Source organism: Leptonychotes weddellii, chromosome 3 (genome assembly GCF_054177405.1).
Source record: "Leptonychotes weddellii isolate Sample4059 chromosome 3, ASM5417740v2, whole genome shotgun sequence".
NCBI lineage: Eukaryota > Metazoa > Chordata > Mammalia > Carnivora > Phocidae > Leptonychotes > Leptonychotes weddellii.
This window is the reverse complement of record NC_138371.1, coordinates 114,805,357-114,826,291: the sequence shown is the minus strand read 5'-3', so window position 1 is coordinate 114,826,291 and position 20,935 is coordinate 114,805,357. Positions and strand designations below refer to the sequence as shown.

General features: G+C 33.1%; 1 protein-coding gene across 1 annotated transcript in view; it reads right to left on the bottom strand.

Moving 5' to 3' along the window:
* Window positions 1-20,935, bottom strand: part of NBEA (neurobeachin) — a 609,173-nt gene that overhangs the window by 480,650 nt on the left and 107,588 nt on the right. The window contains exons 7-8 of the mRNA XM_081815498.1: window positions 18,428-18,652; window positions 17,678-17,811 (exon numbers count right to left, since the gene is read on the bottom strand). Of these exons, the coding sequence (XP_081671624.1) occupies window positions 17,678-17,811; window positions 18,428-18,652 (359 nt within the window). The remainder of the gene's footprint in view (window positions 1-17,677; window positions 17,812-18,427; window positions 18,653-20,935) is intronic.

Genomic DNA, 20,935 nt, shown 5'->3' with positions numbered 1-20,935 from the left:
CGGACATCAAGTGAAGATACATGTCGAAATAAGTAAAATACATTTATCTGCAGAGTCAAATAAGGAAAACAGTGAAATGCAGCACAGTAAAATGTAAGGACAGATGGAATACACTGGGAGCACATGAAATCATTAAGCCTGCCCTTAGCTGTGAAATCTCTCGGTAATTTCCACCTTTTCTTACAGCCTGATAAGGAGACAGGCAGCCTTATAAACTGAATTTGCTACTACTGTCATGGCTATTTAAGAGTATTCTTTAAAGACCCTATTTTAAAGTTAATCAGGCTATTACACATTTTTATCTTCTTCTGTTAACACATTTTGATTTTATGTTTCATCAGCCTATTTTATTTCTGACAAAATATAGTATAGCCAAAAAGTCAAAGTCTATAAACTTGTGACTGAAATATGTCAAAATCTGTCTTATATAGGAAACAAAATTTTAAAATTTTTACTTCCAAAGGAATTTATTCTAAACCTCTTATGACATAGTTATATGTTAGTATAGAGTATCTACCGGTATCTACACAGTTTGAGAACAAAATAGCCTTTTGATCAGCTCCATTCATAACTCTAAATAGCCAATAGATATATACTAAAAAGGCTCTACTGTAGAAGAAATAACTCTCAAAGCCTACTAGTTTACAATTTAATCCCAATGGAAAAATGACCACTTCCAATGCTCTAAATGTGTTTGACCCTTTATGAAAATTGAGTGGACGTGCTAGAGCAACCATGTGTAATCCACGGATACATGAATACTTCAGAAATTTCATGATGTAACTTCCTAACACCTAAGAAGTTCAAAATTTCAAAAGTAAAATAGAGAGGTTATAATGACACATGTGTGACCTTAACTATGTATGCATCCTCTAATGTCCTTCAAGATCAAAATATGCCACAGCAGGGAGGCCAAATGGCCAGTCCTTTATCCTGGTGCTAGCTCCATTTTCAGCCAAGCCCAGCCTATTTAACAGAAGCAGGATTAAAAAGTATACCCTGGAAGTGCTAAAATTATCCAATAAAGAAAATAAATATTACAACAGCTGACTACACAGAAAGCTGAAATAATTATTTGGTATTCAGGCTTTACAGGAATTTTCTATCATTTTTAATTATCTTTTAAATAATCAGGCAAAAAAAACCCCCAAAAATCCTGACTTTTCTTATTTCTTCTTTTCTTTTGTGTGTGTGTGTACAATTCTGAAAATGGAAGATATGTAGATTTGTATAAACCCACCACAATCAAGATACAGATCAGTTCCATCACACCAAGAAAACCTTCATTTATCCTATCCCTTTACAGCTTTACAATCACATTCTTCCAACTCCCATAATCTTGAATAACTACTCATCTCTTATCTATCACTACAGTTCTGACATTTCAAGAATGTCATATAAATTGAATCATGTAATATGGAACCTTCTGAGTTTGTCTTTCTGACCTCAACATATTGCCTTTGAGATGCATCCAAGTAGTTGTCTATGTCCAGAGTTTATTCCTCTAAATGCTGAATAGTATTTTATTTTATAAATGGATTGCCACAGTCTGTGTACATTTGAGTTGTATCTAGTTAACAACAATTATGAATAGGACTACTATAAACATTCATATAAAGGCTTCTGTGTGAACACAGTTTTCATTCATTTCTCATAAATACAAACCTATGAGTAGAGAGGCTGAATTATAAGGTAAGTGTGTATGTTTAACTTTGTAATAAACTGCCAAACTGCCAGAGTGGCTGTAACACTTGGCAATCCCACCAGTAATATATTCTAGTTGCTTCTCATCCTTGCCAGCACATGGCACCGTGAGTAATTTTTATTATGGCGATTCTACTATGTGTGTAGTTGCATCTTATACTGGTTTTAATATACATTACCCTATTCATTAATGATACTGAACATCTTTTCATGTGCTATTTTGACATCCTTATATCCTCTTTGGTCAAGTGTCTGTTCAAGTTTTAGCCCATTTTTTTAATTGGATTTTATGTTTTCCTACTATTAAAGTTTAAGGGACTTCTTTGTATATTCTTGATATAATCCTTTGTCAAGTAAAGATTTTTTACCATCTTCCTCCAGTCTGTAACATGTCTTTTCATTGCATCTTTTGCAAACTAAAAGATTTTAACTTTGATGAAGTCAAAGTCAAATTATCAAATTTTTGTCCTTTATGTACATGCTTTTATTGTCATGTCTAAAATGATGTTGCCTAGTCTAGATCAGAAGATCCTCTCCTATATTTCTTCTAAAAGTTCTACAGTTTTATATTTTACATTTAGAGTTAATTTTGAGTTAATTTTTTTTAAGGTGTGAGGTTTAGGTCGAGCCATTTTTTGGCATACAACTATCCTTCCTCCCTTAGATTGATTTTGTACCTTTGCCACAAATCAATTGTCCATAGGTGTGTGGGACTATTTCTAGACTCTTCTGTTGTAGAGATACATGTGTCTATTGCCTTGCTGATATCACATACTGTATTCATTATTAGAGGTTTAGAGTACGTCTTAAAGCCAGGAAGTATTATTCCTTCAACTTTATTCTTCTTCAAAGTCATTTTAGTTATCCTAGTTACTTTAACTTTCCATACTTTAACTTTAGAATCACCTCACATATATCAACAAACAAATCTAGTCAGGATTTAAGTTAGTACTGTGTTAAATCTAGAGATCAATTCAATGACATCTTTACTATGTTGAGTCTTCGTATACATTTACTTAATACTTCCATTTCTTTTATCAGCGATCTGTGGATTTCAGCACACAGATCCTTACATGTTTTAGACATTTATATTTTCAATATTTAAATTTCTGAAGCTATTGTTAAAGGTATTTTTCATTTGGTTTCCTACTACCCATTGTTAATGCACAGAAATAAAATTTATTTTTGCATGAGAAACTTATCTTTTGCAAATTTTCTGAACTTGCTTACTAGAATTCTGTGTGTGTTAATCCTTATGAATTTTTTTACATAGACAATCATGTCATTTGTAAAAGGGATAGTTCTATTTTTTCCTTTCCAACCTGAATGACTTTTGGTTCTTTATCTTGCTTCAATGCAATGGTTAGACCTCTGATTCAGATCAGAATCACAAAGGTATGGCTCAGAGCTGAATTCATACACAATGTTAGTGAGCCACTTCCAAAGTTCTTCCCTTTCCATGATTTCCCCAATAATTTCTGGTTGTGGGGCTCTTCTTTTCATTTCTGCTGTCAAAATGCTAGTGCTTCAGTTTCCTCACTCTGCTGCACACTTTTATAATGCTGCTCAAATCCAGGGCAAACCAGCAGTAAGAGAGAGATAAAACAAAGCAATATAGAGGTTTCTGGTTCTGAAAGTAAAAATCCTGGAATCCATGAGTCCATCAATTCTATCAAATAAAGCTGAACAGACTGATAAATCAACAACTCTTCTAGGATCCAATAAAAGAGGAGAAGAACAGGGCAAACCGATGCCCCCAAGATTGGGGAGACAAACACCAAACTATAGGGAGTCATGGGTTATCAGAGCAGAGACTCACAAGTGGAAACCACTGTGGCAAACAGCACCCAGGTAGGGAAAACTGAACTGTAACTGACAAATTGCTGGAATCTCAGTGCTTTCAACCCCTCCAGTCATAGAGAGGACTCTACATTAACAGCATGATTTATTTCCAGGAGATCAACCAGGTTTTCTTAATAAATATCAGAAAAATCCTCCCAGGCTTCCCAGGGAAAAGGAAAATGAACTTGAAATATACCAGAGCAATCTGTTAATGAGGCCTGCCCTCGGGAGAAACTAGTTAACCAATCCTAACCTGCTGAGGTATTCTAAGAGCCTAACGGACCTAGAGAAGGGAAATATCCAACTACAGTCAACCACAGTCATCTTCTACCACCTAAGGGGGCTGGAAAAAAGTTCACAGTCCAGAGGCACAGGCTGACTAAAAGACTAATATTTAATTACAGGGCTAAGGATGCTTTCTCTCCCTGACACCTCACCACATTACTACAGGCCTATTTATAGCAGTTCCTTTTACCAAGTACATGGTGTCTGACTATCAAGAAAAAATTATGCTAAGCCCTTATGTTAAGGGCTCTAATGGATAAAAGAGACATCATAAAAGAACAAATGGACAATGTAAAAGCAGAGAGATGGAATTCCTAAGAAAGAACAAAAAAGAAATGCTAGCAATAAAAAATACTGTAAAAGAAATGACAAGTGTGTTTGATGGGAATATTAGTAGACTGAATATGGCTGAGGAAAAAAACCTGTAAACTAGAGTATATATCAATAGAATCCTGAAAAACCCAAAACCAAAGAGAACAAAATCTGAAAAAAAAAGAAAAAAAAGAAAAAGAAAGAAAAGAATACCAAGGACTGTGGGACAACTACAAAATGTGTAACATACACATAATGGGAATACCAGAAAGAGAAGAATGCTGGAAAGGAACAGAAGAAATATTTTTAAAAAACAATGATTGAGAATTTCCCCCAAATTTTTATCAGAAACCAAACGACAGATTCAGAAAATTCAGAGAACATCAATCAAGATAAAATGTCAAAATAAACTATACCTAGGTACATCATGTTCAAATTACAGAAAATCAAACATAACAAAAAATTCTTATAAGAAGCCAAAGGGAAAAAACACAATATCAAGAGTGGAAATAAGATAAGAATTACATCTGATTTTCCTCAGAAACCATGCAAGCAAGAAGAGAATGGAGTGAAAAATTTAAAGTGATGAGAAATAAAACAAAAAAACAAAAAAGCCCAGCAGTCTCAAGTTCTCTACCCCAAAAAATTATCCTTCAAAAGTGAAGGAGAAATAAAGACTTTCTCAGACAAAAATTGAGGAAATTTGTTGCTAGTAGACCTGGCTTGCAAAAAATGTTAATATTCTTTAGAGAGAAGGAAAATAATAATAGGTCAGAAACCTGGATCTATATAAAGAAAAGCAAGAGCACTAAAGAAGGAATAGTGAAGGTAAAATAAAAATTTTTATTTTTTTAATTCTAAATTGATCTAAGACACAACAGTTTATTCAAAATAATAACAGCAACACTGTATTTCATTATGTATGCTTATACATTTATGCATTTGTATATATGATTATGTATGCTTATATATGAAATTAATGGCATATGAATTTAATGACAGCAAGGATACTAGGGATAAGAAAAAGGAATGATTATTTTGTTGTTATGAAGTACACACAATACCCATGAAGTTGTATACTGTTGATAGTAGACATTAGTTGCAAACTCTATGGCAACCATTTAAAAAGGTTAAAAAAGTAATTTTAACTGATACGCTTCTAAGAAAGGAGAGAAAATGGAATTATATAAAATGCTTACTTAAAACCAAAAAAGGCAGGAAAAAAATAGAAGACAAAAGCAGGAACAAAGAACAAGACAACAAATATAAAACAGTAACAAACATGGTAGATATTAATCCAATTATATAAATAATCAACTTGCAGGTCAATGTCTAAATGCATCAGTTAAAGGTCAGAAACTGTCAGAATGAAGTGAAAAACACAACCCACCTATATGTTGTCTAAAAGAAACCTAGTTTAAATATAAAGACACATATAGATTAAAAGTATATATATAGGAACAAAGTATACCATGCTAACAACAATCCAAAAAAATAGAAGTACCTACATTAATCTTGTACAGGGCAGTCTTCAAAGCAAGGAAAGTTATCAGAGATTAAGAAGGGCATTATATAATGATAAAGGAGTCAATTCTTCAGAAGACATTACATTTCTTCAAGTATACATGCCTAACAACAGAGGATCAAACTATGTGAGGCAAATACTGCTAAAACTGCAAGGAGAAACAGATGAATCTACTGTCACCCTTGGAGATTTCAACACCTCTCTCAGAAACAGACAAATACAGCAGGCAGAAAATCAGTTAGGACATAGCTGAACTCAACAACACCAACAAATTACTGGAGATAATTGATATCTCTACACGACTTCATCTGACAACAGCTGAATACATATTTCTCTCAAGCTCACATGGAACATTCACTAAGCTAGATCCCATTCAGGGCTATAAACAACATCTTACAAATTAAAGAGAATAAAAATCATACAATGTCTACTCTCAGATCACAATAAAATTAATAATTAGAAATCAGTAATAGAAAGATAACTGGAAAATCCCATAACACAAAGAGAGTAAAAGCACACCTCTAAATAACATGAGTCAATGAAATCTCAAGAGATATTAAAAATATTTTGAATGAAATGAAAACACAACTTAGTAAAATTTTTGGAATGGAGTGAAAGCAATGCTTACAAGGAAATTTATAGCATCGAATGCTGTGATACTTATAATACCAATGTACATATTTGGTCTTCATCCCTGTTTCTGGCACAAAGTTCCTAAAACCCTTGAAATTTCCTCAGTGATGGGTGTGAGAAAGATATTTTTTGTCATGTTAATGAGATGACTTTTGGAACTCACCTAAGGAGGACAGCTAGTTGCCAGTGAAGCCAGTCATGTGATTAGAAGGTTGGAACTTTCAATCCCACCTCCCCCACCTTATCTTGCAGGGAAGGAGAGAACCTGGACACAGAGTCCAATCACCAACAGCCAATGATTGAATCAATCATACCTATGTAATGAAGCCTCCATAAAATCACAAAGGACAGGTTCAGAGAGCGGGTCTGCAAGCATGTGGAGAGGAAGGCAGAGTGGCCTGACGAGGGCATGGTAGCTCTGTGCCCTTTCCCCATACATTGCCCTATGCATTTCTTCCATCTGGATGTTCATCTAAACGTTCATCCGTATCTTTCATCATAATAAACCAGAAATCCAGTCAGTAAAATATTTCCCTGTGCTCTGTGAGACACTCCAGCAAATTAATTCAACTGAAGGAGGTGGCAGAGGAACGTCTGATTGATAGTCAGTCTGTCACGGGTCCAGGTAACACTAGGCATCAGAAGACCAAGGAGGGGGTTGTTCGAATCTCCAATCTACAGTCAGTTAGTCAAAAGCACAGGTGATAATCTGGGCTTGTGACTGGTGTCTAAAGTCAGAGCACCAGTCTTCTATGACTGGTCCCTTAACATGTGGGATCTGACACTATCTCCAAGTAGATAGTATTAGAATTGAATTAAATTGTAGGACAACCAGCTCGTGTTACAGAGAACTGTCTGGTGGTGACAGTGGTACAGGGAACTACCTCTCCACACACTGGAGTTGTGTTCAAACCTCGATTATGCACCTGTAGAAAAGAAGAAAGATCTAAAATAATAATCTACATTTCCACCTTAGGAAACTAGAAAAAGAAGAGTAAACTAAATCCAAAGTAAACACAAAAAAAGAAATAATAAGAATTAAGGTATAAATGAAAGCAATTGAGAAGAGGAAATCAAGAGAGAAAATCAATGGAACAAAAAGCTGGTTCACTGAAAACATCCATAAAATTGATTAAGACTCTAGCCAGTCTAAGAAAAAGAGAGGACACAAAATACTCATATCAGAAATCAAAGAAGGGATGTAACCTCAGATCCTATGGAAATTAAAAGGACAAAAAGGAACAATTCTATGCCCACAGATTTGATAACATAATGAGAAGGACCAGTACCTGAAAGACACAACCTGTCAAAGCTCACACAAAAAGAAAGACATCCTGAACAGACCTGTATCTATTAAAGAAACTGACTCAGTATTTAACAATTTTCCAAAACAAAAAGCACCAGGCCCAGATGTGTTCACTAGTGAATTCTACCAAACACTTTAAATGGAAAGAAATTATACCAATTCTCTACAATATCTTTTAGAGGACTGAAGCAGAGTAACTACTTCCTAACTCATTCTTTGAGCCCAACATCACTCTAATATCAAAACCAGACAAAAACATTATAAGAAAACTACAGACCAGTATCTCCCATGAACATAAATGCAAAAAACCTCAACAAATTGTATCCAAAAAAGTATAAAAAGAATTATACAACACAACCAAGTGGGATTTCTCCACAGTATGCAAGGCTAGTTCAAGATTCAAAAATCAATTAATATCATCTATCACATCAACAGGCTGAAAAAGAAAAATGACATGTTCGTATCAATAGATACAGAAAAAGCATTTGACACAATTCAACAACAATTCATGATAAAAACTCATAGTAAACAAGGAACTTTCTCAACTTGATAAAAACTATCTATAAAAACCCTACAACTAGGGGTGCCTGGGTGGCTCAGTCGGTTAAGCATCTGCCTTCGGCTCAGGTTATAATCTCAGGATCCTGGGATTGAGCCCCAAGATGAGTCCTGTGATGGGCTCCCCACTCAATAGGGAGCCTGCTTCTCCCTCTCCCTCCACCCTTCCCCCACCCATCCCATGCTCCCTCGCTCGCTCTCTCCTGCTCTTTCTCTAATAAATAAAATCTTAAAAAAAAAAAAAAACCTACAGCTAACATCATACTTAATGATGAAAAACTCAAAGTTTTCCCACTAAGATCAGACACAAGGCAATGATGTCCCCTCTCACCACTCCTTTTCCACATCATACTAGGAGTCCTTGCTATTGTGAGAAAAAAAGAAAAAAAAGGAAACATACAAATTGGTAAGGAAGACATGAAACTGTCTTTGTTTGCAGGTGGCATGATTATCTGTGTAGAAAAATCCAAAAGAATCCACAAAAAACCTCTTGGAACTAATAAGCAATTATAGCAAACTTGCAGGATACAGATTAATTTAAAAGGTCATCTGTTTTCCCACAAACCAACAATGAACAAGTGGAATCTGAAATTAAAATTTCAGTACCATTTACTTTAGCACCCCCCAAAAATACTTATGTGTAAATCTAACAAAATATATACAAGATCTATATGATAAAAATTATAAAACTCTCCAAAATTATATTAAAAAAATGAACTAAATAAATGGAGAGATATTCCAGGTGGATGAATAGAAGAAATAAATATCAAGATGTCAGTTCTTCCCAAATTGATCTATAGGTTCAGTGCAATATTAGTCAAAAACCCAGTAAGTTATTTTATGGAGAGTCACAATATATTCCAAAATTTATATAAAGAGGCAAAAAATAGCCAACAAAGTACTAAAGAACAAAGTTGGAAGACTGACACTACTAACCTCAAGACTTACTATAAAGCTATAGTAATCAAGACAGTGTGGAATTGGTGAAAGAATAAAAAATAGATCAATGGATGGAACAAAAGAGAGAGCCAAGAAATAGACACCAATAAATAGAGTCGACTCATCTTTGACAAATGAGCAAAGGAAATACAATGGAGCAAAGTGTCTTCAACAATGCTGCTGGAAAAACTGGTCAACCACATGAAAAAGTAAATCTAGAAAACAGACCTTACATGCTTCACAAAAGTCTACTCAAAACGGATCACAGACCTAAATGTAAAATGCAAAACTAAGTAACTCCTAAAAGATAACATAAGAAAAAACCTAGATGACCTTGAGTATGGTGATGACTTTTTAGATAAACATCAAAGAAACAATCCATGAAGAAATAATTAATAAGTTGGACTTCATTAAAATTAAAATCTTCTCCAGGAAAGACAGTATCAAGAGAATTAAAAGACAAGCTACAGATTGGGAGAAAATATTTGCCAAAGACATATCTGATGAAAGGACTGTTATCCAAAATGTAAAAGAACTCTTAAAACTGAACAATAAGAAAACAAACAAGCTGATTAAAAACTGAACCCAAGTCCTGAACAGACACCTCACTGAAGTAGATAAAGAATGACAAATAAGGATATAAAAAGATGCTCCACATCACGTCATCAGGTAAATGCAAATAAAAACAATGAGATACCACTACACACCTTCTACAGTGGCCAGATTCCAGAACACTGACAACACCAAATGCTAGTGAGGTTATGGAGCAACAGGAATTCTCATTCACTGCTGGTGGAAGGCAGAAAATGGTATGGGCACTTTGGAAGACAGTTGAGAGGTTTCTTACAAAACTAAACATACTTTCATCATATAAACCAGCAATCATCCTCCTTGATATCTACCCAAAGGAGTTGAAAACTTACACCCACAGAAAAACCTGCAAAATGTTTGCAGCTGCTTTAGTCGTAATTTCCAAAACTTGGAAACAACCAAGATGTCCTTCAATAGGTGAATGAATAAATAAACTGTGCTACATACAGACAAAGGAATGTATATATTCAGTGCTAAGAAGAAATGAACCATCAAGTCATGAAAAGCCATGGAGGGATCCTGAAAAGCTTACATACTATGTGATTTCAACTATGACATTGTGGAAATGACAAAACTATTAGCGACAATAAAAAGACCAGTGGTTTCCAGAGGGAGAGTGTGAGCAGGAAAAAGATGAATAAGTGCAGCACAAATAATTTTTAGGGAAGTGCAAATACTTTATAGGTATATGTCATTATATTTTGTCCAAACCCACAGAATGTAAAACACCAAGAGGGAATTCTAAGATACACTACAGACTTTGAATGATTATACTGTAACAATTTAGTTTCATCCTTGGTAAAAAAAAATGTGTCATTCTGGTGAGTGACGCTGATTAAGGGGGAGGGTATACATGTGTGGGGAAAGGGAGTGCATGGGAAATCTCTCTATCTTCTTCTTGATTTTATTGTAAACCCAAACCTGCTCTAAAAAAATGAAGTCTTTCACAAAAATTAAAACTAATTCTAAAATTTAAAAACAAAAAGAATATCAAAAGCAACAGAAATTACACAAAGAAGAAAGTTTTGGGTTTTTATTTAAGGCATGTTGATTTTGAGATACCTTCTACATGGTTTGGGTATATGGACCTAAATAGAAGATAGCTAGAAAAAAAGCTTTGGGACTTGTCAGCCTAGGTTATAAGACCATGGACCTAGAAACAAAATAAAGTAAAAGCAAATAAAATTACAGTACTAAATTGACTGGAATCTCCTGATGATGCCTTATTAATTCTTTTCTTAAAGATTCAACTCAGTGCACATAATGGTCATCACATCCAGGAAAAAGTAAGGGAAAAGAGCTTCAACACTGGGGAGACTCTTAGTATTATACCCACTTTTCATTAGAAAATCTGGGCTTCTGAAGGTGAAGAGATAAACATATGACAATAGTTCTTATAAAAGCAAATAATATTTATCTTAGTTTTAGACTCTATGATTATCATAAAATCAAAATGAATTAAGAATTTTTCTTACTTTCAAAAGGAATATAAAGAGAGAAAAGTTAGAAGAAATGAATGCTATTTCATGTGAAAAATAAGATTGTGACAAGATTGACTGAAATATCAAAGGAGAAACTATGTGGATATACAAACTAGAGGAAAATTAAGGCAACTAATTCAATAAAGCTGTGCTTATGGTTGCCAAAATTTCTGCAACAAATAATTTGCAGTTACCCCTTTGACAAAACAATTATCTTTTTTTGGGGGGGGGCAGCAAAGATAAAGCAAAAGCCTTGCCTTTTATAGAGTAAAATTATGTGCTGTAAAATGAAATAGCATAAACTAACATAGCATTAAAAATGCATTTCACTAAATTTAAAGGAAACTTTTTATGAAAGAATCATTGTGAGAGCAATCACTCATTATAAAAAACACTTTAAAATGGACTATAAGACACCAGCTTATTTGAAAAGTCAATAAATCGTAAGTCATAAATCTAGAATAAAACAAAATATCCACTCTTGTTGACAGCTGACAAATTTATTAAATTGCTAGATGTACTACAACTTTTATTATTAGATATCTCTTGTAGAGACTCCACAGAGTAGAAAGGACTTGCCTGACAAGAGGAAGTTATTTGAACATTAAATTATAGTTTCCTTATGTTTCAGGCAGAATGCTTAATGTATTTTATTTTTTACTTCTTAAAAATTAATTTTCACAGTAAATTCAATATAAATTCCATTTTACTTTAGTTAAATCTCACTAAATAAATTATTATTTGCTTTTTTTCTCCTCTAATAGTAGTAATACATGTACCTCAAATACACTTTTTGTGTCTGTTTTACTTAAAGAATTTTCATTAATAATTTAGTAAATTAAAAAAGGCAAACTAGCAAATATATATAGTAAGAAGTGACAGACATACATTCTTTCTGAAAAAATATAAAGGGAATATAATTTGATAGGTGTATATTTAAAAATACTTAAATGCTTTTGGAAGCCAAAATACTATATTCTACATATATTAACAATAACCTTCACAAGAGAGACAATCATTATCAACAGGTACTGATTTCACTTCTTTGCCAACTGAAATCAATCACATTTCATTTTTTTGTCAATTGGGTTAAAACTATATAATAAAATTTTGACATTGTATGTGCAATAGGTAATTTTCCCTGAACTAACAATCAGAAAACATGGTTGGACAAATGATTTTTAAGTCACTTCAAAGCGTAAGGGAAAATCTGGTTTAGGTAGTCACTGAAAATACTGATATTTCCAGGCAATTTTGTTGGTTTACACATGACAATAGTGGTAATCAGGACTTTACAATGAAATTTTAATTAAAGGAATGGCTTAATTATTAAGGGAGTTATAAAATTCAAGATAATCATTGGAATAACTGATGAGTAAAATACATTTTAAGAAAAAAAATCTTTAGGGAGCCTGGGTGGCTCAGTCGGTTAAGCATCCAACTCTTGATTTTGGCTCAGGTCATGATCTCAGGGTTGTGAGATCCATCCCATTGTCGGGCTCCACACTGGGCTGGAGCCTGCTTGGGATTCTCTCTCTCCCTCCCCCTCTGCCCCTTCCCACCCCTCTTCCTCTCCCCCTCTGAAAGAAAGAAAGAAAGAAAAAAGAAAGAAAGAAAGAAAGAAAGAAGAAAAAAAGGAAAAAAATCTTCATTTAGGTTCACTAAACAATGAGTCATTAACATTCACATTACAAGAAGATTCTTAATGATAGGTCACTGACATAAATTCCTATGGGATTCCCTAAATTTTTTTGTATCTCACATTCCATCAAGCAGTCTACCAAACAACTTGTATCATAACTAAAAACAAAAAGAACATTTTTCTGAGAAAAATATTTATATATTTAAAAGAATTCATTTAAACTATCACTCGATTGAATTTTAGTTTGTAAAATTTTTCAGTTAAAACAGCGTTAGAAATAAATTTTAGTAATACAAAATTATATCACATATATCATATAGTCTACATCAACAGACTAATATTCATTGAGGAAAGAGAGAAAACACATTCAATGTCTACTACGTACCAGAAAGTATGATAGATATTTCGCATAGACTAGCTTAGTTTAATTCATTTTACAGTCAGATAAAGTTGGCATTACTAAAAATCACTCCACAATTGGCAAAAGTGATTCAGAGAGTTGTCCACAGTGGTTTAGAGGGAGGGCTCTGGAGTCAGGCTTTCAGGATTAGGATTCTGGTTCTAATCTGCCACTTAAGTCTTGTGCCTTGAGGAAGTTACTCAGTTTTTCTCTCCCTCAGCAGCAGAAAGTATTGGATGAGATAATACAGTTACAGAGACTGGCACATAGTAAGTACTCAGTAAATGCCACGTACTACTACTACTAACACCCTCGAACAATCTTATCACCTAAGATCAGATAGTACAGAACACTGGTTTGAGTCTTAATCTGTCTGACACAAAAGAAGTCCTGCTCATTGCATCACATTGTCACTAATGAGAATTTCTTGCTTAGTGTATTTTTAGTTGTTTGATAAACAAAAGCCTATTTATACCTTGCACCAGAAAACATATTTTTTCAAAGCAAATTCTTACCATATCACACAATTAGGAAGGTTTATTTTGTATCATGTAAAGAATGTAATAACATATGTTCTGAAAAAAGGAGGGTGGACCAAATGAGAAAGATATGTCATTTACAATGTATCTGATCATCCAAATCAAAGGGAAATCAAATTTCTAATTTATGGAGTCATTCTGAGATACAAAATACAAAAAATATGATTACTTCAAGATTAGAGTTATACTTCTTGAAATAATTTATTAATTATTTGTTCATTCTTTTAGTCATTAAAACCATTTATTAAATGTCTAATGAAAGGCAATTTGTTTAGTTATTGCTCTCAGTATTCACTGGACTGAGATTGACGAGTCCAATATAAAATAGTTCCTGAGGAATGACAAAACATCCAAAAAAAACATCCAAACAGCTTTGATCACTTGGCAGAATTACTCAAGGTGATCCCAGGGCTTGAGAATCATTATGAATAGAATGAAATCAAAATGGTAACTACATACTGCCCTAATTTACTTATCAAAAACAGGTAACATCAAAAATGCTGTTTGTGATGCCACAAGCTATTTAACTCAATTCAGTAATATTTATCTACTCATTTGTTGATGAATTTTTTTGTGCCATGATAAAAGCTACAACTATGTGTTAAAAGAAAAGGTGACAAAAAAGTGTTATTCCTGGAAATTTAAGTACTAAAGGGGCAGCCATACAAGATCCAAAAACCAGCTAAAGAAAAATCATCTTAAACCCTTCCAGGCTTTCTTTGACTTGGTGTTGGCTTCAAAACTTGAGTTAACACATCCTCTATTTTAAGCCACAATATCTAGAAAATGGATAGTTCAAAACCAGTTTTCATCACTACAAATAAAGTTCAAAATATAAGTCCTAATTAATTACTTAAGTCTCTATTGTAAATACTATCACTGATAGAAGTTCAAATATAAAGTAATACAGCCCATATTATAACAACCAATTTCCAAGATTAAGGATATATAATTTTTAAAATATAAAACCATAGTATTAGAGATACTCTTGTAGATCATCTAGCCCACTGTCATGGTAACAAAACCCAGCATGTACTGAGTGCTTACTATAATGATCTATGTATTTTATCACATTTACTCTAAATAATCCAATGTGCTATTATTATTGCAGTTTTATAATGGTGGAAACGGAAGCACAAAATTGTTAACATATTCAAGGGTGCACTAATAATACAGTAAACCCGGGATTTGAACCCAAGTCTGTCTGACTTGAAAGTCCACACATATAACAACCATAATACATAGTCTTGATGATAAAACAAAGCCACAAAAATTCTGCACAAAGCCTATTTACAAAGGCTCCAGAAAATAAGATTTTTCCTTCAATAAATTATTTTAATACTAACCCCCTATGCAGAGTAAAACTCATCAAGATTTCTAAGGACAGTATAATAGTACCACCAGAGAAACAATAAAAAGTTTCATAAAAAAGGATTACTGAGTGGAGGAAAGAACATGGAAACTAAAGCTTCAGCTTGAAACACAGAAGACAGAGAAGTAACTGATTTTATAGCTTAGCTCAATTTCTCCAAAAAGTAATTAAAAGTTAGATAATATTATAATTGTTGGCATATGTTTATTATGCAAACAGATTTTCAAAAAAAGAATATAACTAATTTTCTCTGGAAATTTAAAAACTTCAAATAGGTTCTCCTTCATCTAGAATAATTTAATAATAACTAAAAATAAGAGGATATGTCCTATTTCAAGCTCTCATTCATCTATATGAATTTATGATATAGCCAGAAAACAAGAAATTCTATTGACCCTTGCCCTACAGCTAAGAATCTGGGTTTTTCAGGTAGAGGGAGAAGTCCCATTTAATAACTTGGTTTTAAAACTTTAAAAACCAAAAGACTGTACCACTGATGCACACACTTATCTATAACGGCCCCCTTCAAAACTTGAAATAACAGAAGACTATTATTACCGATAGATACAATTTTCCACAAAAGAGCCAACCTCAGACATCAAGGGCTTTGACACAATTAATGCAGAAGTATTAGATAAGAATTCAAAATAGCACATAACTGAATTGCAGGGTAGCTTGGAATTGGGTATGTATTATTACTAAAGAGGATAGCGATACTTTTCTTATTATATGTTTTCTGTTGGATTTAAACTAAGAACATGTATATCGCTGCAAAAGTTGAAGTTATTTATTACAGAGAAAAATTAGGATGAATGATACAAAAGAACTAAAACCAAATAAAAATGAAAATCAGAATGCTGACCCCTTACATTGTCTTCTAACTCCATGATGAAATAAATACAGTTTAAATACCAAAATATAAACATTAAAATGAGTTTTGAAGACAGGCAATGAAAAATAACCATGTGCCCTGGATGAATGGACCAGATAACCTGTTAAAATATGATTTTAGCACTAAGATTTTATAATAGCTATTCATGTAGATATAAATTATTGTGACACTTTTAGTTATAACATTTTCAAACTATATAATCTTTCTACTTTTTCTTTACAAAGCAACAAATTCCATTTCAGGTTAAAATGATTATAGACAATATTAATTCATAAGGAATATTTAAATTACACAGGGGAGTTTTTCTACAGGCTACTTCATCCCCAACTTCTTTTCATAGAACTTACTAAGTTTTTAATTACTGATTCCAATGTATATTGGTTCACTTAGATGATAAAGAGCAAAACATTTGAATTTACATCCAGGACTGAAATTTAAAGTTTTATCTTTCCACTAGGCTAATATCCACCCCTCCCGATGAAATTATTTAAGATCTTGTAGCAAAATAGTATCACAGTAGGGCATGACTTCAGGATTCCTTTTTACTTCAAAGCTTTTTACTTCAAGACTCCAACTTTTACATTGATATAAAAGAAAGCATGACCCATGGATAGGAGCTGGGTGTTGTTAAGTGTACAGGTCACATTTATACTCATGTTTATACTGTACATAAAGGTAGTCTCAGTACAGGAATAATATTATTAGCAATTAAAACAGAATTTTGTTAATAGCTTATTTAGATAATAAATATGAGAAAATCATGTTACATTTCAATGGACTTTATTTTCCCATCTTTGCTTTATTCACTAGGTTTTCCAACAATTCAAAATTGGATGATCCATGAAGAACTTCACATATATGTGTACATACTAGGGAAGCATTCCTATATTGCTTCTGGATTAAAAAAGAATGTTTACCTATGTGATTTTCTCTTAAAATTTTCCAAACGTAGCAATATACAGATTAAAAATAGTTGTTAAAATTCACATTTAACTTCTTACAGAAATGATTCTAAGAGACAAAATTAAATCAGCATTTGATGCATGAGGTATGCTTTAATAAAAAGGAAGGAAGCTACAGAATTGCACATGAAATAAACCTAATTAGAAAATAACTGAATTTTTATATAAACATGGATATGCCACTGGGTAGATTTCGATTCTCATATATGAACTATATATAAAGAAAAGCTAATATCAATTAATATTATACTAGTATTATGATAACATAAGTATAAAATAATACTTATAATATATAAATTATGTAACTATTATCAAATACCACTTTTTCAGAATAAACTTTACCCTAGTAATTTTGTTTAAGCTAACAGGATTTCATGGATGATCCAAACCATAAGCATTTCCAAAGGATAAGGTTAGGACTAATATTTTTCCTCAATTTTTATTAAAATCATTATGCTACATCTGGTAAGAAGTTTTTATTTATTATCAAGCAAGTCATTTCTTTATGATTATAAGTGTGAAGTTTTAATATTGTATGAATATAAATCTGCCTTAGCCTAAAGATACTAAAGATTTATTAGCACTTCAGGGATAAAAACCAAATATTATAACACATATACACAGCATCAACTGTGCCAGGCATAATCTAAGTGTATAAAAATTACAAGAAATTACAAATTTAAAGAAAACTTACCAGACAGTTGTTTCCACTTGACTGTCATTGAGCTGCCGATTGTCCAGTTGGGCAAAAAGGGGAAAAAGCACTTGAATCCCTCCAATTGAATGAATTGCACTATGAATTGAATGTGTTACTATAGCTTTCACATCCTATGTTCAAAAACAAAAATGTGTATTAAACTCCTGAAGCATGAAGTTATCACTATTTCCTTGTTCCAAATAACTTTGTAAAAAATTTTTAAAACAGACATTTTAAATTCCTCAATTATAAAATTTTTGATACACATATAAAATACAAATGTGAAATATCTTTGCCAACCACTTCTAAATTTGAATAAGTTGAGATTTTTACACTGAAAATATGAAGCTATAAATCAAAAAACAATTTAGAATAAGAAATACTATTAGTAGATTTAAAGATTTCCAAGTAATTTTTATATGGGGGTGTTATACTAGTACATTTTTAAAGCAAAGTATATTTTTGTGTCTAACAACTATCTGTTCAGCTAATCAACTGATTTTATCTCAAAGGATTATAGAACAGACAAGATAACAGAGATTACAGATTCCCTACTAAGGAGACTGACTAGTCCAGGGTAAAGTATATTGCCAAAAAATAAAAATAAGAAAATAAGGGAGAAGGTGAAAATGTCATGCAAAGAACTAGAAAAAAAAAAAAAGAAAAATAAATAGCAACTATAGATCTACAGATTAGCAAGCTTTAATACGTAAATGAGAACATTAAACTAAGCTACTATTCACCAACCTGGAGCATTAGAGCATGTGGGGAATGAACAAAAATTGATGCATTTTCCTTTGGTGATGATTCCAAGCATAGCTGAGCATCGGTGGCCTTAGCATTATATGTAAATGCAATACTACTTGCAAGTTTCCCATCATACAGAACCTGTTTATGATGTTCTGCCAAATGAATGTCACTCTCAGATTTAAATTTGAAGGTGCTCTGAAAAAATAAAACTAAATTAAATACTCTTTTTAAATGTAACATAATAAAACTCTTAAAGTTTTAAAGCAGAGAAACATTTAAAATAATAGACAATTTGTTTTGACCCTTCCAAGTGTCAGGCATTAGTGGTATTATATTATTTCGTTATTCTCACTTCAATTCTATGAGTTAAATTTTACTCATCATGTTAATAAACACACTCAGATCTGAATATTTTTGTTTTTATTGTTTCTGATTATTTTTAAAATAATTTCATTAGAAAAAATATAAAGCCAGATGTTATTACATCTGTAGTAAAAGGATTTTGATTTAATATTTCATAACATAGATTTAATTTTTCTGGTTAACACATTCAAGAATATTAACATGAGTAAACAGTACCCAGTACATGAATTACTACTATAGAAAAATGATTATCATTTAAGACTATGAAAAATGTTTATATGCAAAAATATTTATGTCTCTACTCTAAAAAGTATATCAGCATATTGAGTAACGATAATATCCACAAAAGTATCAAAAAGTTAAACCCAGAAGAAAGTTTCACTAAAACATGTAACCGAATGGCCAAAGACACATGAAAAAGTCTCGACATCACTCGGCATCAGGGAAATCCAAATCAAAACCTCAATGAGATACCACCTCACACCAGTCAGAATGGCTAAAATTAACAAGTCAGGAAATGACAGATGTTGGTGAGGATGCAGAGAAAGGGGAAACTTCCTACACTGTTGGTGGGAATACAAGCTGGTGCAGCCACTCTGGAAAACAGTATGGAGGTTCCTCAAAAAGTTGAAAATAGAGATACCCTATGACCCAGCAATTGCACTCCTGGGTATTTACCCCAAAGACAGAAATGCAGTGATCCGAAGGGGCACCCTGATATTTATATCAGTAATGTCAACAATAGCCAAACTATGGAAAGAGCCAAGATGTCCATCAATAGATGAATGGATAATGAAGATGTGGTGTACACACGCACACACACACACACACACACAAACACACAGACACACACAATGGAATATTATGCAGCCATCAAAAAATTGAAATCTTGCCATTTGCAACAATGTGGATGGAACTAGAGGATATTATGCTAAGCGAAATAAGTCAATCAGAGAAAGACTATTATATGATCTCACTGATATGTGGAATTTGAGAAAAAAGGCAGAGGATCATAAGGGAAGGGAGGGAAAAATGAAACAAGATGAAACTAGAGAAGAACACAAACCATAAGAAACTCTTAATCTCAGGAAACAAACTGAAGGTTGCTGGAGTGGAGGAGGGTGGGAGAGATGGCTGGGTGATGGACACACTGGGGAGGGTATGTGCTATGGTGAGTGCTGTGAATTGTGTTAGACTGATGAATCACAGACCTGTACCCCTGAAACAAATAACACATTATATGTTAATAAAAAGAAAAAAATAAAACTAACAAAAAAACATGTCACCACTTTATATAGAGAAATAACAAAAATGTACGAGTTGTAATTAAGGTTGTTAGAGGGGGGAGGAGCAAGATGGCGGAGGAGTAGGAGACCTAAATTTCGTCTGGTCCTAGGAATTCAGCTAGATAGGGATCAAACCATTCTGAACACCTACGAACTCAACAGGAGATCAAAGAAAAGAATAGTAGCAACTCTCTGAACAGAAAAACGACCACTTTCTGGAAGGTCTCTTCTGATTTGTTTAATTTACATCTTTCTGGGGTCATAGTTACCCCGTTAGCATTTTGTTCTCTCATTCATCTATTCTCCTCTGGACAAAATGACAAGACGGAAAAAAATCACCTCAAAAAAAAAGACAAGAAGCAGTACTGACTGCCAGGGACCTAAGAAATATGGACATTAGTAAGATATGGGAACTAGAGTTCAGAATGATGATTTTAAAGATACTAGCTGGGATTGAAAAAAGCGTGGAAGATATTACAGAAAACCTTTCTGGAAAAATGAAAGAAATAAAATCTAACCAAGTCGAAATCAAAAAGGCTAATAATGAGGTGAAATTAAAAATGGAGGCTCTAATTGCTAGGATAAATGAGGCAGAAGAGAGAATCAGTGATATAGAAGACCAAATGATGGGAAAAAAAGAAGCTGACAAAAAGAGAGATAAACAACCACTGAATCACGAGGGCAGATTTGAGAGATAAGTGGTATCATAAGACGAAACAATATTAGAATAATTGGGATCCCAGAAGAAGAAAGAGAGAGAGGGGCAGAAGGTATATTGGAGCAAATTATAGCAGAGAACTTCCCTAACTGGAGGAAGGAAACAGGCATCAAAATCCAGGAGGCACAGAAAACCCCC